Source organism: Saccoglossus kowalevskii, chromosome 10, assembly GCF_978046115.1.
Source record: "Saccoglossus kowalevskii chromosome 10, keSacKowa6.1, whole genome shotgun sequence".
NCBI lineage: Eukaryota > Metazoa > Hemichordata > Enteropneusta > Harrimaniidae > Saccoglossus > Saccoglossus kowalevskii.
Window position 1 is genome coordinate 845264 of NC_140650.1, and position 27998 is coordinate 873261.

A 27998-nucleotide genomic window follows, 5' to 3' on the forward strand; every position below is an offset into this window, starting at 1 on the left:
GCTTTTAGTCGCCGCTGTTGATGTGGGCGAGGGCGACTCATTTGAATAATAAACTCCGCCCGCACCTGTTTATATACCATGTCGGTCTTTATAAGTTTAAACGCGATCTTTTAGAAAACCCCAGACAACGAACGCGTTCAACCTGAAAACATGTATATGCAAATAGTGACGTGAATATTAATACAAATACATGGCGAGATTATTACCAGAGTGAATAATATTAGTAATAAGATTGATTTGCATTGCTAAAAGAAAAAAGCGGCTATTTCCAACATGCAGTTCTTTGTTCACTCCCCCGGGATTCACTCTTTCCCTCGCGTGGTTGCACGATGACTATCCGGTACTGCAGCCCGTATATTTATTTTATTTATTCAGTTTTGAATGTTATTATTATTAGTTTTATTATTATTGAACTTATTAGTATTATTAAAAAATTAACACATTACATTTTACGTTTATACTTAACATTATAATATCTTCTTATACTTTTATTGCTACTGTACTGATAGAAATACTGTATTTCTAAAGATGCAATAAATATTAGTATAGTACTCCATAACTGGACAGTACAGGCATTTCGCACTGAATTTAGTACCCAAACATGCATGACCTGAAAAAGTACCATATGCGAGTTTTATGCAAACTATAGAAAAAACTGTTTGAAATACCCACTTAAATAAATAATAAAAAAGCCTTCCTAACGCACACCATTTTCTTACCATGATAAATATTTTATTTTACGTCAGTAAAAATATGTGGTGACGCGTTAAAAAGGAATTCAAGTGTCACGCGACGCCGATTACGTGAAAACAATAGAAGGCTTCAAAAGTAGTCACACCTCGCAGAGGTGTTAAATTTGCCACAATGAACATGAAAACGACAATGGTTGTTACTGATGTAGTTCGGTAACCGAGTTATTTAGCATACATTTCCGATATAAACCATAAAGTTAACACGAATTCATAGAATATTTGAAGAAATAAAGTACATGTTTTGTGACAAGTTCCTCTATCCCTGTCGTGGACAAGAAGTTTGTTTAACCGCAACCCGGATTAAAAAAAAAAATGTCTGGCGTTGCTTGACCGGGATAGAGGGTCTGAGGTTTAGGGGTAAATAGAAGTACGAGCCCGAGCACTTCAACCTAACCATTTTAACTTGTATAAATAAAATTAGAAATGGACGACACAAAATATAAACCAGTAGTAATATGTTTCGTTAAAATGCGAATGGGCATATCAGAGTTGAAATCATCACAGAAGTGTAGCTATCCAGGCTGAGTTATCATCGGTAAAAACACGTTAACTCGCTAAACAGGAACTCGTGCTACCCAACGTTCAACAAACGTAATCTCGTTCGTTGCTCAGTCGCGCCAAGAACTAGATACAGCGAAAGGGAAATGAACAGCCGTCTCCCTGGTTGCCAGGACGCCGACTATTTTGGGCACCGCCAGCCAATGGTAGCTGCGGTTTCACGCACCTCTGTCGATACTTAGTACTAAGGAACGCAAATCGCGGAGCTTTTCTCTAAATTACTAGTATGACGTACTCCCACTCCGTTAACTGGCTAATTGGGTGAATTTTGCGCCTGTTTTTCTGGATGATATCGGGTTTGTTAACGATTACGTCAACTGCTACAAAGAATTAACACAGTTAATAAATATTCCGAGCTTCATATTTCAGAATACACTACGTCATAATACAGTCTTGTATGTTGTCAAACTATTCTCCAAATGAGATATTTATGTTGTTGTCACGATTTCTTTTCTCTTTTTTTAGCGTCTTAATTTTCTGGTACGTTAACAAATCTGTCAACAATTTTTCCGTTCCTGAATTCATGGTGAAAAGAGTAGAATACAATTTCGAATGTCAGAGGGTTGTCCAATCAGACTGCGCGAATTGACGGTCTCTAAAGCTGGTCTCAGACACGGTCTCTAAATCGGTCTCAAACACGGTCTCAAATGGCATCTTCCTCTGTGGGAGAGTCTCAAAACTGGTCTCAAATGCCTTCTAGAGGGCACCGTACATACCTTTAAATTTCTTTCCACTCATGTTACGGGGCACATTCCCGGCATGCACTATTTTGGATATTGTGCTTTGTGAAGAACATTGTCCTTGGTAATATCGTTCGAGTTAGGAGATTCCTCTCATTTATTGTAGAAAAAAGCCATTATACATCGATTCAATCCAGAATTCAAGTGTCTATGGACGAAAGTTTTTGGGTTCTAGGTAGGGTGTGATGTGGATCCATGTTCCGGGCCTAGCCCCCACTGTTCTTTGCGCACCTTGAAGATGAAACACGATGGCGAAAAGGTTACACAGGGAAGAAGTGTGCGCGTTGTGGAAGCCTTCGCGAAGCCGTGGATCCAGCCTCAAGATTAGTTGAACCAACGAGATCGTCATCCCTTCCTGTTCCTGCCACGTCAAGTCACCAGAAACACATCGAGCGTAGACGACAGTGTCACTGGTCATCGTGACCGTGATCGTGGTCCATCGCTGACATCAAGTCCTGCCATCGCGCAGCAATTCAGGCAAACATTCAATTGAGATATCAACAACGATTTAGCTACCAGGACAAAACACTGTAGTCGTCGTCGTCGTGGTGCAAAAAACACCTAGATCCAACTTCCAATTTCCACCTGTTAAACATAAATGGACTTTTATTAATTGCTCTAACATATTTGTAATTAACACTTTCATTATACACATTGTGATTACAATAATACGTACGAATGTACTCGAGTGATTACATGTAGTTAGGTTCGCACTTAACAGTTTAACAAAACATAAAAATGAGACGTTATATTTTCATCGACATTCTTCCTCCCATTAACTGCGGATTGATGGAATAAATAATAAATAATTTGTTACATCCGACTTTTCGCACCTTTTGAACACTGGTACTACATTAGCTTGCTTGAAAAAAAAACTTTTTCCAAGTATTAATAGATTTCTAGAAAATAACACTTAGCGGGACAGATAGTTTATTTATTTATTGCACAGTTTTCAATTAGTACAAATGATACCCCGTCTGGTCCAATAGCCCTGTTAGAAACTAAACTATTGCGATGTTTTAATGTCTTGTAAATAATTAGTAATACTACTAAGATAATTTTCTGAGACACGATTAAATTCATAGCAATAGTCTGTATCATCTTCCTGAGTGAAAACAGAGACAAAAAAAAATATTCAAATCTGAATATCAAGTGGGGTAGACGCTTTCCTGTCGCCATATCTAACAACGTTCGGAACATTACTTTTAGATTTGATGTGACCCCCACATACGGTTATTATTTATACACTTCTCAATATTAGCTTCATATTTCCACGGCTTGGCCGACAGCAATGTGAAAGGCATTATGTGCATCGACAAACTTGTCGTAAGATGCTCCGTAAACCGGTGATAAAATACATTGTATTTTTCTTCTTTTTCATTGTTACGTTACGCGAGTGATATGTCGGTATTTACATGTAATATTACAAAAAAATACTCATTGCACACTTAAAACTGTTTCAAAATGATTACTACTATTTATTCCATCAATCCGCAGTTGATGGGAGAAAGAATGTCGATGAAAATATAACGTCTCAACATGTAGAAATTGGATCTAGGTGTATTTGCACCACGACGACGACTACAGTGGTGGCTAAACTGTTGTCGATATCTCGATTGAATGTTTGTCTGAATTGTTGCGCGATGGCAGGACTTGGTGTCAGCGATGGACCACGATCACGGTCACGATGATCAGCGACACTGTCCAGGAGCGGATCTAGGATTATGGAATAGAGAGGCCGATTAGTTGGCCGAAGGACAAGTTCGCGAGCGCCGATGAGCGAAGCCCTGTTGGTTGTTAAAAATAGGGGGCCTCGGCCTCCTCGGCCCCCTCTAAATCCGCCCATGACTGTCGTCTACGCTCGATGTGTTGGTATTAGTTTCTGGTGACTTGACGTGGCAGGAACGGGAAGGGATGACGATCTCGTTGGTTCAACTAATCTTGAGGCTGGATCCACGGCTTCCACTACGCTCACAACTTCTTCCATGTGTAACCTTTACGCCATCGTATTTCATCTTTGGTGCGCAAAGAACTGTGAGGGCTAGGCCCCGGAACATGGATCCACATCACACGTTAGCTAGGACCCAAAAAATTTCGTCCATAGACACTTGAATTCTGGATTGAATCGATGTATAATGGCTTTTTTCTACAATAAATGAGAGAACGCCTAACTCGAACGATATTACCAAGGACAATGTTCTTCACAAAGCACAATATCCAAAATAGTGCATGATGAGTGGAAAGAAATTTAAATAAAAATAATGGTGAGATAATTGAAAGATATTGAAATAATTGAAAGATATTGAAATAATGGTGAGATATTCGAAAGTTGTTGAAATAAAGGTGAAATAATTGTGAAATAATTGAAAGATATGGAAATAATAGTGAGATAATTGAAAGATATTGAAATAATGGTGAAATAATTGACAGATATTGAAATAATGGTGAGATATTTGAAAGATGTTGAAATAATGGTGAGATAATGGTGAAGATATTGAAATAACGGTGAGATAATTGAAAGATATTGAAATAATAGTGAAATAATTGAAAGATATTGAAATAATGAAAAAATAATGGTGAAATAATTGAAAGATATTGAAATAATAGTGAAATAATTGAAAGATATTGAAATAATGATGAAATAATGGTGAAATAATTGAAAGATATTGAAATAATGATGAAATAATGGTGAAATAATTGAAAGATATTGGAATTATGGTAAAATAATTGAAAGATATTAAAATAATGATAAAATAATGGTGAAATAATTGAAAGATATTGAAATAATGGTAAAATAATTGAAAAATAAAAATAATGATGAAATAATGGTGAAATCATTGAAAGATATTGAAATAATTGTAAAATAATTGAAAGATATTGAAATAATGGTGAAATAATTGAAGGATATTGAAATAATGGTGAGATAATTGAAAGATAATGAAATAATGATGAAATAATGGTGAAATAATTGAAAGATATTGAAATAATGGTAAAATAATTGAAAGATATTAAAATAATGATAAAATAATGGTGAAATAATTGAAAGATATTGAAATAATGGTAAAATAATTGAAAAATAAAAATAATGATGAAATAACGGTGAAATAATTGAAGGATATTAAAATAATTGTAAAATAATTGAAAGATATTGAAATAATGGTGAAATAATTGAAGGATATTGAAATAATGGTGAGATAATTGAAAGATATTGAAATAATTCTATTCGTCAATGTACTAGTATGTAAGTAGTAGTACTTACATACTAGTACATTGACGTATAACGTACAACTACTAGTATTTATTTACTACTTTGTTAAAGACTTTTTTAACAGTTATTTTGTCGTTTTCCATTATACTTTTATTTATTGTTGTTGTATTTTTTGTATTTTAAATATATATTTTCTGTATCTTTTAATCTTTATTGTATGTTAGTCCAGATCTCAATGGAGATCAGTTGACAATAAAGTTATTATTATTATTACATTTTCTACCCATAATCCACATTGCTTGTGAAGACCCTGAATATATAATAAAGTGAATTCTTTATTGTCAGATATTAGTCCTCGCAAGTCGGTACAAGGTGTAATGGGCCTATAGACTTAATAAACCAATAACGTTATTTGCGACATAGAAGACTTAAATAAGCAATTATAAACTTGGGGTTGTGGCGGCATTAATAACTCACATTATAAAACCAACAAGGTCCAAATTCGGTGGCCGAGGGGAAGACGTGTAGTGGCGTGAAGCTAGGCGATTAGGTGCCGTACGCGAGCGCCGGTTCGAGTCACGCACGCAGTACGTATTTACTATAATTAGACATAGTCTTTACCTTGCCGTTTATTCGGTGTTATTTGCTTACTTTACTTCCTATGTCGACAGCAACTATGAGTTTAAAATTATTTCTCAGTACTTATTCACTGTTACAATGCTGTACCATTACTTTCACCATCCTACTACAGCCAGATCTGAAGGCCTTTGCCGCATTCTGGCCACGCTGTGTGGCGCGGATCGCGTGGACGGGTTTCATGTTCTCTGCACGTAATAAGCTCGGTTATTAAGCATCCTTTTTGGGGATGCCCGGTGGCCGAGGGGAAGACGTGTAGTGGCGTGAAGCTAGGCGATTAGGTGCCGTACGCGAGCGCCGGTTCGAGTCACGCACGCAGTACGTATTTACTATAATTAGACATAGTCTTTACCTTGCCGTTTATTTGGTGTTATTTGCTTACTTTACTTCCTATGTCGACAGCAACTATGAGTCTAAAACTGACGTTCATGACGAGACTGTAGTTGGCATTAGATTCCGTTGCAGGTTCAGATTTGAATTCGGATTCGGACTCAATTTCGAGTATGACGTTTTCAGATACCAGATACTTTTTTTTTTAGTATTGTTGTGTTTCTATTTTTGTCGCATGTTTTTAAAATAAACAGTCAGTTAAGGAAACTTAGTGTTTACGAACAAAATAATAATAAATATAATCAACTTTTAATACTAGAGACATTTATTACACAGATACAATTTATCATTCTGTACAAAACGATAACGGTATTACATGTATTTTTTGCTTTCTTTTAAAATTATTTTAGAGACCATATCCTTGTAATTTAAAAAAGTTTAAACATATTTTATGTGATCTATCTTTTGCGTTCATGGCAATAAATCGGCCATAATGAAGCGCAAAGATCTTTCTGAATAACAATTTAAAAATATTAATAAATGTTCATATAACAAATTGTGTATTTATGGACACCCTAATATCTATATAGATGGGTGAATATATAGAATATATAGAGTTATTCCCCTATGTAACCCCACTCCCTTCATTTTTGTAAATATCAATAAATCCCAATTGCAGCTGAATTCAGAAAGGCAATCAATAAGAACAGTGTGCCACGTCAGTCGGCCAATCGGAACCTCTCATTTTAGTTTAAATTTATAAATTATAAATATTTATAAAAACAAAACAACGAGTTTGCTGTAGTGGCGTTTTCACAAAGGCGTGATTTGTATTGTCTGTTTATAAAACTTTATAAAAAATAAAATAAAAATAAGATAAATAATATTAGTGCCCGAACCCGAACCCAAAAATCAATCTGAATCCACGGGCAACTTCAGCGTCGTTCAGCATGAAAATGGCGGTCGGAACAGCGGAGTGTGTGCATTTAGCGACGTAGATTCAATGTTTCATACATATGGCGAAGTCGGCTGAGCCATCTTTCATCGTGATAAGCAGTGATGATGATTCTGAAGACAAATTAGATGTGGTCGTTATTAGCTCGGAGTCTGATAATGAAACAAACGCTAGAAACTGGAATCATGAGTCAACCGCTACCTACCCGACCACGAATAACAAGACACGAAAAAGGCGAACACATAAAATGCGTATGAAGGAGTTAGTTGGCAGAGAAGGTATAACTCCTGCCAACAATGTAAACTCAGGTGACCATTATAAGGAAGACATGATGCGTGCTATAGAACTGAGTCTAAAGGTATGTCTAAAATGGTTCTCTTGTTTATGATGGTTGTAATGCGAGTATGTTTACCTTTATTTACGTAGTGACATCCTAGTAGTTAAATTTGCCCTTGCCGGTTGTCCCAGATCACGCAACGACGCTGAAACAGTTAAACAAAATTAATATTAAACGTATCGCTAAAACAACACATTCCTGTGACTTTTCACGCACATTTACCCGGTTTATTTAATTTTCAGAATTTGTGTTATTTTCATTCAAAATGGCCGATGATATCAGCCACAAGCTATTCATGATGAATTGATAGCTCATGCGATTAAATGTAATAACGTATTAGTGAATTTTATACGAGATATACGCAATAATAATGGGCTTTACTGGTTGAACAGACATGCTACAATGCTACTGCAACTACTATTTTTGTCTGCCCTGATGAATGCTCGAATTGTGGGTATCCATGTTAATATAAATGTGGTTGTGTATGGCAGTTGTTGGATACGGTACATATGACTAAGGTGGTATCATCTGTATGATAACATTTTCTTGGCCCAGACAGTTGCTGGTATTCCCAGTTGGGAGACTTGGACAATAATAAGAACCCGTCAATTATCAGTCAGTCAAATCACCATGAAAGAAAAATTTGAAGTTTTTTAACACAGTTGGTTTAACCAAAGACACAAGACACACTTTTTCTTGTGTCTTTGGTTAAATTTAAAACTGTAGTCACAATGCCAAAACCATAAAACGTGAAGTGCATGTGAATAGTTTCAGTCTAATAAAAAAAAAAGTATCCATGTTAATAGAAAAGCAGGTAACAATCACTGGGATTGCAGCACAGAACAACAAATACTTATGTGAATGAACATGTTTCCAGTGTCACTCTGGCTTAGTTACAACAGTAAATTCAGTTGACTTAGGTTCAGGAGATACTTACACGTACACCTTTATCACGATGGATGGATAATAGAATTCATTTTAAATACTTCAATTCAGTTTCCTAAAATACAAATCATGGAGATTCTTGAGATTAGTTTGGAAAATAATACCAAATAGAGAACATAAACAGTAATAAACCACAATCAGAAACTTGTAACAATCTCTTTCACTTCCATTGTAACTTGTAATACACATTATATACCGGATTCTGCCGTAAATTTGCTCATTTCAAAAAATTATCATCAAATATTTTTAGGGGGCTTATATTTTCATTGAAAAATCCACCTACGCCGACTTTCAAAAACGGCAGTTGGACCACCCAAAACGAAAGAAACTAAAATTGTATACATTTTTTTCTAGCTGGATTAATAAGTAGACCACGCATCATTCTCCAAAAAAATCACATTAACGAACCTCGTGCGCCAAATGCAATTATTTTGTTTCATTTTATTAGTAACGAAAGTATATTCTAAAAGAAGTTTCAAATAACAACAAACACAATTGCATTTCTTAGTAGCGAATGATCGTGGTAGCGCAATCCGGTCATGCTGCATTTTACAATTGTTGATTATTACCTAGTAATGATTATAATAACGTACAAAAAATAAATTTGTTGAATTGTTATGAAATGCAAATAAATTTCGACTTATTTCATTGTAAGCGAATGATTCCAATCGCATTTTCAACGAAATGAATATCCGCCATGTTTTGACCCGACCTGACAGGTCAAATCGATAATTAACCAATGAAAAGGATGGATGATGCCAACGTGTTCAAATTACCATAATACATTTACATGTAAATATGTTAATGTATTGAACCCAGCATGGAAGAGCTTTGCCGATGTTGTTGTACGATCTTTTTGCTTGGATTTTGATGGCAAAAGCGCTTTCACGCTAGTCACAATAAACATCAATACTCTTGAATAGGCGTCAATGACTATGAAAAAACTTAGACTCTATTTTAGGCATGAGGAATGATTGAAATGTCCGAAAATGACGCCAAAATACACCTTAACCCTCTTTTAGCCAATATATATTTTGTGTTATCCTACCGACACCATAAAAAACCTTGTGAAAATAGAGGGCATTTTTGCCTGATGCCTTAAAATGCCATAGCCATTTTTGCACATTGTCTCTTTTGGTTTTACATCTCCCGAACTTTAGATTATGGAATATTCTTACAATTTCTTGTATGCATTATATCTATTATGATGTCCTTTATGTATTATACTACTTTTATGAAATACATGAAAGGTATTTTTCTAGTCATCACTAAAAAATCACACATGGCTTTTTATGGATTGGGCCATATTGCTGTTGGTATGGATTTATGGTTTATTATGGTATCAGCTATTATGGACATTATGGTTTTTTATGGTAAAATTTGTTACACTTGGATTGAATATGGTAATTTATAGCATTTTATATGATACTTGATTGTGAAATGGTATATTATGGCTTCAGATTTAAAATTTTATGGTAATATATGGTGTCAGATTTCACTAAACCATGTGTTACTATACCATCAAGATTTCATTAAAATTTGATACACAGGTGCAAATCTGTTTGGACTAATGACATATTTTTGCTTCTATCTGTCCAGACGTTTTTGTTTATCATATTTATACTTAGTTTTTCTTTAGCCAAAATATATCAGTGGTCAAACTGTAGAAATGTTCATTTCTTTTGATAAACAAATTCTTCTAGTGCTGCTAGTCTATAAACAAATGAAGATCATTAACATTTTCAAAATGACAGCTATTTTAGCCCATAAAAAAGTTACTACACGGGCAGGGCAGTACATGTAAATGCTAAATCTGTTGACATCATTTTGAGTTTCAAAATTATTCAGAGTTTAACAGAATTTGATCGTCGCATTTAGGTAATTATATTTTCTCAAATAAAAACCTGAAGCCATATTTTACCATAACATGGTATATTATGGTCCAATGATTTCCTTTCCCAAGCCATAAAAAAACCCATATTGTCTGGCAGAATACTTATTCCTTCTGAAACCATAAAGTACCATATTTTGTGGTCCTGAGGTTATGATAAAATAAACGTGTATTCCCCAAACCATATTTTACCATAACATGGTATTTTATGGACCAACGATTTCCTTTCCCAAGCCATAAAAACCCATATTATCTGGCTGAGTACTTATTCTTTCTGAAACCCTAAAGTACCATATCTTTAATTATTACTGTAGCCATATAATGCCATAAGATAAATGCCCTACGTTCTGCACAATCTGAATGCATAAAATACCATATAATTGATTTTAGACTGGAAACACCCCAAGCCATACAAAACCATATTTTGGGGGGTAACATTTTTTTGGACCCCCCCAAATTCAAATTCTCAAGTAGCATAGTTACTTGATAAACCATGACTTACTCTTTTAGGCAAGTTCACTTTTATCTCTGGTTTCATGATTTATTAACAAAATTCACAGCTGTCATGTTTATCGTAATTAGCATATTTTTGTAACCCTCCTCTAATCGTACAATTTAATTTATGTGTCTGAATTTCATGAAATGAGAAGACAATATTCTATTCTAAATGGAAAACCAAGTTTAATGTCAATTTGATTACTTAAAAGGCAGTACTTGACAATTGAAATTGGTTGAAATTACACAAAAAGTCTTGGCTAGTTAGTGTGAAATGTATGCTGGGAAAATAGGTGTCCATTTTTCACATGGTATTTTATGGCGTCTGTAAGAAGAGGGTTAAAAGTCCCATATTATTTTTTTCTAAATCCCATCCCGAATTTACTGCAGAATCTGGTCCCCTCAAATAAGGGACATGCGAGCTTTGATTCTAACTGGATATATTGCACTGGGTCGGGGAGATACAAACTTTCGTGTATCTTTTGTCTAATGGGTACCTGTACTTCGATCACTCGCAAGTTTTGCTAGGTGGTGCGAGACAGCTTTGTTTGCAACCGGACGAACTCCGTTTAATTCAATGAAGCAAACAACTGACAATGCTAAAATAAATTGCAGAGGTACGCTAAAATTAATTGAAAACAAGCAAATAATTTCAATGAAAAATAAATCACAGAGAGAGGTAACTTGATACATTAATAACTCTTTTTACGCGCTGACCGCTTCTCCTTGTCTGATGTTTTGTTTTCCTTGTCATAATACTTACTGATTGATGATTTTGATTTGATTATTGAGTTTTTTAGCCTGCAACTCGGCCACGACCTTTTCTTTTTCCGTGAAAAATGGGGAAGTTTACACCAATTTGACGAAGCACACTGTTCAGCACTCCTATTTTTTTCATTTGCTGATTTCTCTTCAGAAAAATTCGACCGCTCGAAAATGCACCTTAATTTTGCACTCTTAAAACATGTCAGATTTTCAACACAAATTATTTAAAAACCGGTCGAAATTTTAAAACTTTTACGTTAGGAGCTGGAGCTCTCTTCTTGCAGGCGACCATCGCCGGTAGTACAACAGCATGTTTTGTGTACATACATCCATGCGCTGATTGTCTGCGACTGTCTTAGAAAATCCCTGAATAAGGCGTTACCAAAATCGGAAAAAATAAAAAATTGCCTCCTTAAAAAACGAACAGAATTCAAATATATTTTTTAACAAATATGTTGCAGTAGGAAAAATGGGATTGGAAACGCTGAACAAAACTTCTGTGCCTCGCGTTTCGATTCTAGGATTACGCGATTTTTCATTATTGTGCGTTCGCTTCCTGGAGTTGGTTCTCAATACTACATAAACATCATCGAGGATAAATAATTTAATATCCCACTTTGTACTCTTCACGGTAAACCATAGGCTCTGAAATGCTCGTAGATTTTTTATTGAAAATACATGAAGAGAAGCCATGATGTTTTGATCGTGATAAAAGGTCACCTTCCTAGGACCGCCCCCTGTTTAATAATTCATGAGTTGATGTCATATTTACACTGGGCATTGCCACGTGTTTTACTGACCCCATCAAAACACTGGTATGAATGACGTGTTTCTGATTTATATATTCAAGAGCAGTTGTTCTGGTCCAAAGATTTTACATCAAATGTCTATGTCTATATGTTAACTTTCAATAGTCTAGAAAGTATGACAAAGTATGACAAAGCAGTAATTCCCAGTTTAACGTGCAAATATGCAAATTAGCCTTTTTCTCGTCTTCTATTTTTGGTGAATTCTTGGGTTTTAAATTAAAATAGCTGATAGACGCTTTGGCCATTTGCCTCGAAATTTTCACACATTATTGACAAGGTGTTCCCCCTTCAAAATGCGTCTGGACAGTTTATTACGGCGAGTGGAACAAAAATAACAAGTCCGCAATTAACATGGATATATAAATTATGCAAAAATAGAAAAGAGTGAAATTTGAGGTCATGCTGTGCGACTTTGAAAGCCGTTAGAGAGATGAGTGGACGCATTTAAATTAGTAGTATACCAAGGTATCTAGTGATGTAATTTTACCCACAAACGGACTTGAAGTTTTTAAGCTAATTTTTTTTAAACCACTTTTGCCCAAAAAAGCATTTTTTTGACCCAAAATCAAAAACGCAATCTGGATATTTAAAATAAAGACAAGTTTTACAAAGTTTGTATAATAAGCTTTCAGAAAATATATTACATGTTGGATATATAATACTATATACGTATATACTAAATACGTATTTCACAGCCGGAAATTCAACAGATGAACATTGGAATTCACGTTTTTCACATGTTTTAATTATTAGCAACTGTAACAAGAACAAGATTTTGAGTGTCTACAACAAAAATTCCTAAGGACTCCTAAAAAATATTATCACAGAAAAAGTGTCTAGGCATGCCCTTCTTTCGATACTCTCTTTTCTGGTGGTGTTGATGCCCGGTAGTTGAAAATTTCAATACCGTATTTATCCGGGTATAAGCCCAGGGTCCTGAACATGGAAAATTGCCAAAAAGAAGGGGTGGGCGTTTGCCAGGAGATCCCCGACAAAAAAAACGAAAATTCGCAAAAATTGACAACACGCAGATCGAACTGCGGCAGGGAATAGAACGGCAAATCACAGTCCCTCTATCACAGGGACAGTGGGCAAATGAAAACATGCAACGACAATAAATGAACAATATGCAACACTAGAAGTAAAACAAAAATAATGTACTGCTTATAATGTGACAAATAAACCAGAAATAATAAAAATCGACAGTGAGAAATCATTTGAATTAGGATTTTCCCACCAACAAACACGCCCAATACGCGTGAACTCAAAATGAATTAAAATGTCAGGGGTTGAACTGCGTAAAATGATTTTCGGTCTCGACAAATTACGAATCAACTGTCATACAAGATCAAAAATAATTTACACAGTAAAAATTATAAAAATTCATAGCTGTTTGAAAAAACTTCTCGGATCTTTATTTGTACGTTCATTGCCATCTTCGTCAAACTCAAAACCCTCAAAGTCCAAGTCGGTGTCACTGTAGCCGTCGAACAAAATCCCTACAACTTAATCCTGAAGTTCGTCGATATCATCCCACACAATTTGGACTTAGCACTTTTAATCCACGGATTTCGCAGTCTGTCAGCTTGGCACTTTTTATTCATGTCTAATCATAATAAAGAGACAAGAAAAATTGGGTCGCTCTGCTGCGATGCTTTTGTTTACAGTCTAGCAATCATCTTTGACCTTTATGCATCTGCTTTACTGATTGGCTAAGAATGACATCACTACTAGTATTTCATCATGCAGGTCAAATCGTGACATTGCTGTCTTATCAGACTTGACGCTTTATTAATCACTGTGAAAGTTATCATTCAGCAAGTTTCGGCCGTTGGAATGTCTCACTTTATGGATATCGCGGTGGACTTGAAATAGGAAGTTTTTTTTATCCAACGACAGAAGAATAGTTTTCATGACAGAAATGCAATAGCGGTGATAAAAGATGGTAAAAAAGTTGTCAGTCTTCGGCGTGACATTGCAAAATTGCTGGCCCCAGTTATGGATTCGCAAGCTGCTACAATATATTTATAAAGACAAAATAACGTGATTTCAACCATTCTCCCAGGTACGGGTTGCTACAATATTGCAACATTGTTTTCATTGTCGTTGCCGCTAAAGCCGAACGAGTGCGACACTTGCTTAGCGGCTCTCCTTATACGATTTGCTTGAATCGTTTCTAAGGAAGCACAAACCATACGACCGGCCCTTTTTAGGGCCATGACATATTTCAAAAAGAGAACTACCGTTTCTGCTTTAATATTTATTTTTATAGACTTGCTGACTGTTATGATTCTGAAAAAAATCAATGGTGAAAACGCTGCCCTGAAGGCAGAAAGCTGTCACAGATATTTTGCGTTCACCCCTTGTTTTACGCAATTAACAATTTTTATAAGTATCACGACAGACTTCAAGAAAGTCAACTGTTAATACAACCACAGTCAACGAATAGAAAATAGTTTTTTTTGTTTTTTATTTTGTGTATATAGAAAAAGACCCCTGGGCGTGTGCCCGGATATGACCTCAACTTCTTTATTGTGTCAGAAGTGGGGGGTGGGCGTTTGTCCAGGCATGGACTCTTACCCGGATAAGTACGGTAGTTTCGGGCATCAAACCCAAGCAATGACAATGGTACCATTGAATAATGCAATGTTTATTGTCACAGGCAATTATTGATTAAGTCTCATCACCATTACAAATACAAAAAGATTCACGATAGTTCATCAGTTCTTCTTCAGTCGATGTTATATCTGCCTATTGTTCATTAAAGTTTGCCAAAATCTCTGGAAACAACAGCATTCAAACTAGACGCCATTTTCAGTATTGTACATGCGAGGTTCGTCTATCGCTTCCGAACATGCCCCGAATATTACAGAGTGCTCAAGATTAGCGTAACCCATTGTACGAAGATGTTAAGAGCTAATGTGAACAAACATTGACAAACGATCATGGGGTAAAGCTAAAACAATAGCGTCGTGGCTCCTTCCGTTAGTACCTTCCATGATCTGACTAAACCATATTTTGCATATTAAAGTTGTATGCCATAGACTAATAGATACATGTGTTAGTTTGAGTGTGGAAAGCACTGAGCTCTCCTGCCCTTTTTCCTCGTTCGAAAATGGCAAAGACACGGAATATACGATTTTGAGTTTAACTTAAGAAATGAAATATAAACTTTTTTTAACGACAGTTATGAATATAAATTAATTAGAATATGAGAAATGATAAGCTATTTTACTAATTTAACTACCGGTATACCTGATGTGATTTGTTCACAGAGTATGGTGATTTTCACATGCTTGCAACAAATGCTAAAAAATTACTTATATTGTTAATACCTGATTAAAGTGGACATGGTTTTTTTTTTTAGCTCCGCTGTCGACTTTGTCGAGCGGAGCTTATCATATGAGTGATTGTCCGTCTCCGTCGTCGTCGTCCGTGTCAATGTTTTACTTTTTCGACTTCTTCTTGAAAACTACAAGCCTGAATGCTTTGATACTTGGTGTATATGTACCTTGGGTAGACCTCTCTTAGGTTTGTTCATTTCATGTTGATATCTTCAATTCTCTAATTTTGGTGAATATTTTTGTCATTTTTGGTAAAAAGTGATATTTTCGACTTCTTGTTAAAAACCGCAAGTCCAATTGCTTTGATATTACATATATATGTACTACATGTGGACCTCTCTCAGATTTGTTCATTTTGTAATGATATCTTTAATTCTCTAATTTTGGTGAATATTTTTGTCATTTTTGGTAAAAAGTGATATTTTCGACTTGTTGTTAAAAACCGCAAGTGCAATTGCTTTGATATTACATATATAGGTACTACATGTGGACCTCTCTCAGATTTGTTGATTTTGTAATGATATCTTTAATTCTCTAATTTTGGTGAATATTTTTGTCATTTTTGGTAAAAAGTGATATTTTCGACTTCTTGTTAAAAACCGCAAGTGCAATTGCTTTGATATTACATATATAGGTACTACATGTGAACCTCTCTCAGAATTGTTCATTTTGTAATGATATCTTTAATTCTCTAATTTTGGTGAATATTTTTATCATTTTTGGTAAAAAGTGATATTTTCGACTTCTTGTTAAAAACCGCAAGTCCAATTGCTTTGATACTACATATATAGGTACTACATGTGGACCTCTCTCAGATTTGTTCATTTTGTGATGATATCTTCAATTCTCTAATTTTGGTGAATATTTTTGTAATTTTTGGTAGAAAGTGATATTTTCGACTTCTTGTTAAAAACTGTAAGTCCGATTGCTTTGATACTATACATATTGTTCATTTTCTGATGATGTCTTCAGTTCTTTAATTGAAATGTGCATTTCTAACAGCGGAGCTATCTCAGCCGATAGGCTGCTTGTTTATAAATAAATGATTATTGAATTTTATTTGAGTTGCACTGCAGTAATTTATTATGCAATTGTAGTGAACTGAACCAGACATTATCATCAACTCAACTACTTTATCAAAAAGTTCATCTACATAACCTGTGATGTTATAAATATGCTTTTGTGAAATTAAATATATTATAGTACATGTAAATTTACGATTTCAGTGTTTTTCTTCAAATTAAGGATGTAGTAGACTTTCATGGTGCTTTTTAGTTCCTGTTCGGACGCAGTCCGAAAACGGGGACTTGTGTTTTGACCTTTGTGTGTCTGTGCGAGCGTCCGTCCGGTATATTAGAAATGCCTGGACTAATCACAATCAAACTTCACACATACATCATATATCATATTATACATATGCATGTCAATTTGTTTCACGATCTGATTCAAGATGGCCAAATGGCGGCCATTTTTGTGCTAAAAAGATTTTGTTCAAAATTGGTATATATTATTTTGTTTAGTGAATGTGGTTCTAGTGCTATATCTCTGACTTGCTTTGACTGATAATGTTCAAATTTTAAATATTTATTATACATCATGTCATAGATATACAGATATATTGGTTTGACGATTCTATTGGAAATGGCCGAATGTTTGCCATTTTTGTGCTAAAAAATCATCAAAATCAAGCTTTTCCTGGTTGTTTACAGATGGATTTCGTTCAAACCTTGTATATACGTTGGACATTATAGGACCTCGATGCACATCATTTTGTTTTTCCATCTGATTCAAGATGGCCGAATGGAGGCCATTTTTGTGCTAAAAAAATCATAAAAATCAAGCATTTCTCGGCTGTTTACAGATGGATTTTGTTCAAACTTGGTATATACATTAAACATTATGGGACCTTGATGCAAATAATTTTGTTTTTCAAATAAGATACAAAATGACCGACTGGTGGCCATTTTGTTTTAATGAATGTGGTTCTCGTGCCATATCTTTGACTTGCTTTCACTGATTATGTTCAAATTTTAAATACTCATTACAGATCATGTCATAGATAAACAGATATATTAGTTTGACGATCCTATTAAAAATGGCCGAATGGTTACCATTTTTGTGCTAAAAATCATCAAATATCAAGCATTTCTGGATGGATTTTGTTCAAACTCGGTACATACATTAGACATTATGGGTTCCTGCACATCATTTATTTTTCAGATCGGATTCAAAATGGCTGTCTGGCGACCATTTTGTTTTAATGAATGGGCTTCTAGACCCATATCTCCAACTTGTTTTGACTGATTATGTTCAAATTTTAAATATTCATTATACATCATGTCATAGATATACGGATATATTGGTGGCTTTTTTTGTGCTAATCTGGATGGATTTTATTCAAACTTATAACATACATTAGACATCATAGGTTCCTGATGCATGTCATTTTATTTTTCAGATTGCATTCAAAATGGCTGACTGGTGGCCATTTTGTTTTAATGATTGGGCTTCTAGAGCCACATCTCTTAAATGGCTGATTTTGAATGCTGTTCCAGAGCAATATCTCTCAATATGGTACAAGTACGTGTTTGACGATCAGATACAAATGTCAATCATTTTAATGTTAAAAAATCATATTTCTGACATGGTTATATTCCTTCTGTATTACTATAAACAAAACTATATATGGCTTGTTTTTCATTTTTTTCTTATTAAATGGTGACTCATACCATAGGACTTAGGCAGCCATACGACCTTTTTTTTATTAAATCACATTTTTATTTCAAGAAAAAACAGTATCAGAATTTACAAGTAACGGAAATCCCAGGAATGTGCACTTCGGCTAAGCCCCTCTGAGACGAAACAATAACATTTGTAATTAGCAGAAGTAAACATTACGTGTACGTGTCTGGTCAAATAACCGTATGCACTAACACTTTGCTGATAGTTCATTGCATCGCTTTTCTCTACTATATATTACTGTTCATTTATTTTGTATTGACCAAGTTTATTTTGCAAAATGGCACAGAAAAAAAATTTGGAAAAGATTGTTTCAATGACAAGCGCAACCTGCAAGTTTCTGAATAGCAGAAAGAGTATTTTTTACTATGAAACAAAGTCCCTCTACGAAAGTCGGACGAAGTCAAGAAAACCCAAGTGACATTTGCTCCACCACACCGGAGACTGAAGACACTACCATAACCACCTCGAATGCTGACGATGACACCACTATACTATCACTGGAGGCTGACGACACAACATCAACACTCAGGATGAGCATGTCCAAACAAAAAATAGTGCCAGCGAAGTCTGCAGTATCTGGCAATGCTTGTGGTGAAGCGAATAACACGAGGCTCGTCAACCTGGATATATTGATTTCGAATCTGGCTGACCACTGTAAATGTTCTCAGTGTAAGGGAAAAATATGTATCCATGAACAATCTCATTATGGCTGGAAATCTCACTTTAGTCTCCGGTACACATTCGGCCTTTCGAACATAACACATTCAGTGTTGCGAATTTTTATAATTGCTTAATACATTGTTTATGTGTTGTTAATTAAAATGTATTTGTTGTTGAAAATTGTGTGTGTGTCGAATTCCAAGGGTTTTAATACATGCCTCCCAAAAGCTACGTACATTGCCATTCTAAAACACCCTCACACGGCTATGACAATTTAAGTGTAGCGACGTGACGTCACTCAAAAACATTCGTATTCGATTCTGTCGGGGTCATTAATTCATTTTCAGTAAAATATCTAGCTTAGACGTCATTTCGAACATTTCAATCTTCCTGATGCCTAAATTTTATTCTAATTTAGGTTTTCCCCGTAGTCATTGACACTATTCAAGGGTATGGTTCATTGTAGCTGGCGTGATGGGGTAAACTTATCACAGTAAAAAAACGTGATGTAATTAACGTTTACATTAGTGTTATCATAATAACGAAAGTCTACGACATCATTACGTTTATCTGGTCACTTGATGGAAAATCCTCATCTTGGGTGCAATGGGATTATTTAGACTATGGAACGTCTTTAGATAGAATGTTTGATTAGACGGAGACAGTAACTTTATACATGTATCACTGCAGTTACTTCTTCAGTTTACAATTTCTGCGAGTTTTTTGCAAGAACTTGAAGCCAATACGGAAACTATAATGTTAAGGTTTGCGATAGTTGTGAGAGGCAAGTCCAGGGATGTCAGCTGAGGCACATTTATAATTCGTATTATGTATCTTTATTATAGTTGAAATCCAGACTATCCTAAAAATTAAGCCTCCAACAAAATGTAGTTTGGTGTAATGGCATTGAAAAAAATATAATCATATGATTTCGAAATATTATATTATTCACAATGACAAATACAAATCATATTTTATTTTCAACTACCTCTTTTGTCTGTCACACTCTCACAGTTGTAATCTGTAGGCACATAAAGAAAATCTGTATATGGTCCAATAACGTTTTTATTTGGCAAGTATCACTACATTGTCATCAGACTGCACACCAGTAAACATGATTGATTATAGTGTGCAGTTCCATAGTGCAACCTTTTCACAGTTTTAGTTGTGATTGATGTTGTTTTTAGAAAAACATTTGTAATAGCAGATTGATGCATGATAGTTGTGATGATTGCCATATGATTGAGATAAGTAAATAGGCACAAACATATTGCCACAGTTGCACTGGAGAAGAGGATTGATCAAGATTTCTAGCTGGAACATTCTTGATAAAGAGTTGACTTTCCCATTTTTTTTTGTAGCCTTAATTTTTACATTCCTGCAAAACTACGATGCAAGACCCGATCCGTTGCTTTATTTTTCCCTCAGACAGCAAGCGGCATAGGTAACATACAAAAAACAACCTCAGTAAATTGTTTTCAAAAGTGAGGTACTTTCTTTCCTTGTGAGGGCCAACTCTGGAATTAAAACTAAAAATCGAAAACACATTCGTGACTTTACAATGTTGCTTAATTCATGTTATGTTATGAGATGTAGACGTACTTTATTCCCATAATATCTATAGATCTGTCTTCTGTCATACTGTATCAGTGATGATGATCATCTTAGATAGATACCGGTAGTATAGATACGCTATTTTCTAGATGTCGGCTTCTGTCTTACAGGCCGATATAAATAAAATAATAAAATAAAAGTAAATTAGTGTCATATGATTATTTTTTGCGAATGGTCTGACATGAAAAGGGTGCAGTATAGCTTATGCAGTGGCATCATACTCGTGGATGAACAATGTGATTTTCACCAAAATTGTTGAGTATTCTTATTTTTAAACAAAAATTGTATTAACTGTTCATAGAAAATACAAGCCAAATTTGTTGCAGATTTTTACTGCATATTACACTGTATTTGGAAGGTGTTGTCTACTTACCTCCCTTTGGTTTGAAGAATGCTGTTCAGAGTCTCTGTAATTGACTCCCGTGTGCAAAGCACACAATGGGAGTCTTTGCAGTTAGTGTGTGTGTGTGGGTGTGTGTGTGTGTGTGTGTGGGGGGGGGGGGGGTATGTGTGTGTGTGTATGTGTGTCCGTCTGTTCCACTGATATCTCGAAAACCATACATTGATTTTTGATGAAACTTTGTGCTCTGGGCCAATGCGCAGTTTTGATTAGGTTTTCTTAAAAATCCATGCATATTAATTACCTAATTTGCATGATAATTAGGTGATTTTTAGCTGTTATTACTGTTCCACTGATATCTAAAGAACCACTTATTGGATTTTGATGAAACTTGGCACATAGATGCTCGAAACTGATGTGCAGATTCGATTAGTTTTGGGTAAAAATCTGTCCAATATTAATTACCTAATTTGCATAATGATTAATAAATTTTCGGCTTTTCCACTGATATCTCAAGAACCATACATTGATTTTTGATGAAACTTGGTACATAGATGTCACAGGACACTGCACAGATCTGATAGTTTTTAAGGTAATATCAGTAGATATTAATTACCTAATTTGCATAATTAAATAATTTTCAGCTTTTGATATTTCAAGTAGTAATCATCACATTTCAATGAAACTTGGTACATAGATGTCATAGGACACTGCACAGACCTGATAGTTTTTAGGGTAATATCAGTACATATTAATTACCTAATTTGCATAATTAATTCATTTTCAGCTTTTGCTATTTCAAGTAGTAATCATCACATTTCAAAGTAACTTGGTACTTAGTTACTTAAGGACTGTGCAGATTCCTGATTAGTGTTGGGGTAAATATTTGTGCATTTTAATTACCTAATTTGCAATATTAATTAATTTTCAGCTTTGATATTTCAAGTACTAATCATATTTCAATGAGACTTGATAATTAGATCTTCTGATGAGTTATAGGGTAAATAATTGTGAATATTAATTACCTAATTAGCATAATTAGTTATTATTTTCCATGAAAGTTCCACTGATATATAAGGAACCACGAATTGGATTTTAATGAAACTTTTAAAGAGTACTCATCATCACATTTCAATGAATCTAGAACTATACAGAGACCCAATTAGTTTTTGTAACTATTTATGCTTATTAATCACCTAATTAACATAATTAATTAACACTGATATCTCAATTACTGATCATCACATTTGAATAAAATTTGGTACATAAATGCTCTAGGACAATAGACAGGCCTGATTAATTTTGGGTTAAAATTTGTTCATATTAATTCTCTAATTAGCATAACAATTCATAATTTTTTTTTTCTGTTCATATTAGTTACCTGATTTACATAATTAGTTTTCAGTTTTTCCATCAATATCTCAGGTACAAGTAATTTTGAATTAATATTTAATGTGTCTTCAATACTCTCAGCACACGGGAGTTCTTTCTAAGCTTTTTTTGATTTTGATTTCTGTTGGAAAAAAGAACAAACTGACACCGTTACTTTTTGTTTGGCTGGAATCAGTCACTATGCATCGTTTAACCATGGCAAACACAAGTTTTCAATAAAGCAGCAAAGCCCCCTTGATGAGGTAAAGAACTACCTTTCTATTTAACCTGCAGCGAGTCGATAAACAGTTTTGCATTTATTTACAACCATGGTCTAGACAACAACAAGTTAAAAATGGTGGCTCTTTAAAAGACTAGAAAATAATGATAAAAAGAAAATGACATTGGTGACACCATTACATTTTATTTTAAGTTTGTAACTTTACTAAAATCTGTGTTTTCACAGCTCCAATGGTGGCCACTAAAAATTAAAATTAAAATACTCATAATTCGTTTGGCCACTTGTTTTCAAGCAAGTAGTATTTCCAAATTGATCATAAAGTAAGGTCTTGTTTTTATCGAAAAATAATTGTTGTCCTGTAATTCAACTTTTCAAGAGCAAAACATGTGTGTTCCCATGGCTATTGAATTCCCATACAAAACGGTCATAAAGTTGTGAACAGTATTATCAACTAATTGTGTTCAGGCAAGTCAGTAAAATGGAATATATTGTGTTCAGGCAAGTCAGTAAAATGGAATATTGTTTTCAGGCAAGTCAGTAAAATGGAATATTGTGTTCAGGCAAGTCAGTAAAATGTTATATTGTGTTCAGGCAAGTCAGTAAAATGGAATATATTGTGTTCAGGCAAGTCAGTAAAATGGAATATTGTTTTCAGGCAAGTCAGTAAAATGGAATATTGTGTTCAGGCAAGTCAGTAAAATGTTATATTGTGTTCAGGCAAGTCAGTAAAATGGAATATATTGTGTTCAGGCAAGTCAGTAAAATGGAATATTGTTTTCAGGCAAGTCAGTAAAATGGAATATTGTGTTCAGGCAAGTCAGTAAAATGTTGTATTGTGTTCAGGCAAGTCAGTAAAATGGAATATTGTATTCAGGCAAGTCAGTAAAATGGAATATTGTGTTCACGCAAGTTAGTAAAATGGAATACTAGTATTGTGTTCAGGCAAGTCAGTAAAATGGAATATATTGTGTTCAGGCCAGTCAGTAAAATGGAATATTGTGTTCAGGCAAGTCAGTAAAATGGAATATATTGTGTTCAGGCAAGTCAGTAAAATGGAATATATTGTGTTCAGGCAAGTCAGTAAAATGGAATATTGTGTTTTTGGCAAGTCAGTAAAATGGAATATATTGTGTTCAGGCAAGTCAGTAAAATGGAATATGTTGTGTTCAGGCAAGTCAGTAAAATGGAATATTGTGTTCAGGCAAGTCAGTAAAATGGAATATTGTGTTCAGGCCAGTCAGTAAAATGGAATATTGTGTTCAGGCAAGTCAGTAAAATGGAATATATTGTGTTCAGGCAAGTCAGTAAAATGGAATATATTGTGTTCAGGCAAGTCAGTAAAATGGAATATTGTGTTTTTGGCAAGTCAGTAAAATGGAATACTGTGTTCAGGCAAGTCAGTAAAATGGAATATATTGTGTTCAGGCAAGTCAGTAAAATGGAATATTGTGTTCAGGCAAGTCAGTAAAATGGAATATATTGTGTTCAGGCAAGTCAGTAAAATGGAATATTGTGTTCAGGCAAGTCAGTAAAATGGAATATATTGTGTTCAGGCAAGTCAGTAAAATGGAATATTGTGTTTTTGGCAAGTCAGTAAAATGGAATACTGTGTTCAGGCAAGTCAGTAAAATGGAATATATTGTGTTCAGGCAAGTCAGTAAAATGGAATATTGTGTTCAGGCAAGTCAGTAAAATGGAATATATTGTGTTCAGGCAAGTCAGTAAAATGGAATATTGTGTTCAGGTAAGTCAGTAAAATGGAATATATTGTGTTCAGGCAAGTCAGTAAAATGGAATATTGTGTTCAGGCAAGTCAGTAAAATGGAATATTGTGTTCAAGCAAGTCAGTAAAATGGAATATATTGTGTTCAGGCAAGTCAGTAAAATGGAATATTGTGTTCAGGCAAGTCAGTAAAATGGAATATATTGTGTTCAGGCAAGTCAGTAAAATGGAATATTGTGTTTTTGGCAAGTCAGTAAAATGGAATACTGTGTACAGGCAAGTCAGTAAAATGGAATATATTGTGTTCAGGCAAGTCAGTAAAATGGAATATTGTGTTCAGGCAAGTCAGTAAAATGGAATATATTGTGTTCAGGCAAGTCAGTAAAATGGAATATTGTGTTCAGGCAAGTCAGTAAAATGGAATATTGTGTTCAGGCAAGTCAGTAAAATGGAATACTGTGTTCAGGCAAGTCAGTAAAATGGAATATATTGTGTTCAGGCAAGTCAGTAAAATGGAATATTGTGTTCAGGCAAGTCGGTAAAATGCAATATTGTGTTCAGGCAAGTCAGTAAAATGGAATATATTGTGGTCAGGCAAGTCAGTAAAATGGAATATATTGTGGTCAGGCAAGTCAGTAAAATGGAATATTGTTTTCAGGCAAGTCAGTAAAATGGAATATTGTGTTCAGGCAAGTCAGTAAAATGTTATATTGTGTTCAGGCAAGTCAGTAAAATGGAATATATTGTGTTCAGGCAAGTCAGTAAAATGGAATATTGTGTTCAGGCAAGTCAGTAAAATGGAATATATTGTGTTCAGGCAAGTCAGTAAAATGGAATATTGTGTTCAGGTAAGTCAGTAAAATGGAATATATTGTGTTCAGGCAAGTCAGTAAAATGGAATATTGTGTTCAGGCAAGTCAGTAAAATGGAATATTGTGTTCAAGCAAGTCAGTAAAATGGAATATATTGTGTTCAGGCAAGTCAGTAAAATGGAATATTGTGTTCAGGCAAGTCAGTAAAATGGAATATATTGTGTTCAGGCAAGTCAGTAAAATGGAATATTGTGTTTTTGGCAAGTCAGTAAAATGGAATACTGTGTACAGGCAAGTCAGTAAAATGGAATATATTGTGTTCAGGCAAGTCAGTAAAATGGAATATTGTGTTCAGGCAAGTCAGTAAAATGGAATATATTGTGTTCAGGCAAGTCAGTAAAATGGAATATTGTGTTCAGGCAAGTCAGTAAAATGGAATATTGTGTTCAGGCAAGTCAGTAAAATGGAATACTGTGTTCAGGCAAGTCAGTAAAATGGAATATATTGTGTTCAGGCAAGTCAGTAAAATGGAATATTGTGTTCAGGCAAGTCGGTAAAATGCAATATTGTGTTCAGGCAAGTCAGTAAAATGGAATATATTGTGGTCAGGCAAGTCAGTAAAATGGAATATATTGTGGTCAGGCAAGTCAGTAAAATGGAATATATTGTGGTCAGGCAAGTCAGTAAAATGCAATATTGTGTTCAGGCAAGTCAGTAAAATGGAATATATTGCGGTCAGGCAAGTCAGTAAAATGGAATATTGTGTTCAGACAAGTCAGTAAAATGGAATATATTGCGGTCAGGCAAGTCAGTAAAATGGAATACTGTGTTCAGACAAGTCAGTAAAATGGAATATTGTGTTCAGGCAAGTCAGTAAAATGGAATATTGTGTTCAGGCAAGTCAGTAAAATGGAATATATTGTGTTCAGGCAAGTCAGTAAAATGGAATATATTGTGGTCAGGCAAGTCAGTAAAATGGAATATTGTGTTCAGGCAAGTCAGTAAAATGGAATATTGTGTTCAGGCAAGTCAGTAAAATGGAATATATTGTGTTCAGGCAAGTCAGTAAAATGGAATATTGTTTTCAGGCAAGTCAGTAAAATGGAATATTGTGTTCAGGCAAGTCAGTAAAATGTTATATTGTGTTCAGGCAAGTCAGTAAAATGGAATATTGTATTCAGGCAAGTCAGTAAAATGGAATATATTGTGTTCAGGCAAGTCAGTAAAATGGAATATTGTGTTCAGGCAAGTCAGTAAAATGGAATATATTGTGTTCAGGCAAGTCAGTAAAATGGAATATATTGTGTTCAGGCAAGTCAGTAAAATGGAATATTGTGTTTTTGGCAAGTCAGTAAAATGGAATATATTGTGTTCAGGCAAGTCAGTAAAATGGAATATGTTGTGTTCAGGCAAGTCAGTAAAATGGAATATTGTGTTCAGGCAAGTCAGTAAAATGGAATATATTGTGTTCAGGCAAGTCAGTAAAATGGAATATTGTGTTCAGGCCAGTCAGTAAAATGGAATATTGTGTTCAGGCAAGTCAGTAAAATGGAATATATTGTGTTCAGGCAAGTCAGTAAAATGGAATATATTGTGTTCAGGCAAGTCAGTAAAATGGAATATTGTGTTTTTGGCAAGTCAGTAAAATGGAATACTGTGTTCAGGCAAGTCAGTAAAATGGAATATATTGTGTTCAGGCAAGTCAGTAAAATGGAATATTGTGTTCAGGCAAGTCAGTAAAATGGAATATTGTGTTCAAGCAAGTCAGTAAAATGGATTATATTGTGTTCAGGCAAGTCAGTAAAATGGAATATTGTGTTTTTGGCAAGTCAGTAAAATGGAATACTGTGTTCAGGCAAGTCAGTAAAATGGAATATATTGTGTTCAGGCAAGTCAGTAAAATGGAATATTGTGTTCAGGCAAGTCAGTAAAATGGAATATATTGTGTTCAGGCAAGTCAGTAAAATGGAATATTGTGTTCAGGTAAGTCAGTAAAATGGAATATTGTGTTCAGGCAAGTCAGTAAAATGGAATATTGTGTTCAGGCAAGTCAGTAAAATGGAATATTGTGTTCAGGCAAGTCAGTAAAATGGAATATAATGTGTTCAGGCAAGTCATTTAAATGCAATATTGTGGTGAGGCAAGTCAGTAAAATGAAATATTGTGGTCAGTCAAGTCAGTAAAATGGAATATATTGTGTTCAGGCAAGTCAGTAAAATGGAATATATTGTGTTCAGGCAAGTCAGTAAAATGGAATATTGTGTTTTTGGCAAGTCAGTAAAATGGAATACTGTGTTCAGGCAAGTCAGTAAAATGGAATATATTGTGTTCAGGCAAGTCAGTAAAATGGAATATTGTGTTCAGGCAAGTCAGTAAAATGGAATATTGTGTTCAAGCAAGTCAGTAAAATGGAATATATTGTGTTCAGGCAAGTCAGTAAAATGGAATATTGTGTTCAGGCAAGTCAGTAAAATGGAATATATTGTGTTCAGGCAAGTCAGTAAAATGGAATATTGTGTTTTTGGCAAGTCAGTAAAATGGAATACTGTGTACAGGCAAGTCAGTAAAATGGAATATATTGTGTTCAGGCAAGTCAGTAAAATGGAATATTGTGTTCAGGCAAGTCAGTAAAATGGAATATATTGTGTTCAGGCAAGTCAGTAAAATGGAATATTGTGTTCAGGCAAGTCAGTAAAATGGAATATTGTGTTCAGGCAAGTCAGTAAAATG

At 34.6% G+C, this 27998-nt stretch overlaps 1 protein-coding gene across 1 annotated transcript in view; it reads left to right on the plus strand.

Annotated features, from left to right (window-relative positions):
* The first annotated feature begins 7152 nt into the window (after positions 1–7152).
* Positions 7153–27998, plus strand: part of LOC146737817 (uncharacterized) — a 104205-nt gene continuing 83359 nt past the window's right edge. Inside the window, exon 1 of the mRNA XM_085504139.1 lies at positions 7153–7537. Coding sequence (XP_085360265.1) covers positions 7241–7537 — 297 coding nt within the window. The 5' untranslated portion in view covers positions 7153–7240. The remainder of the gene's footprint in view (positions 7538–27998) is intronic.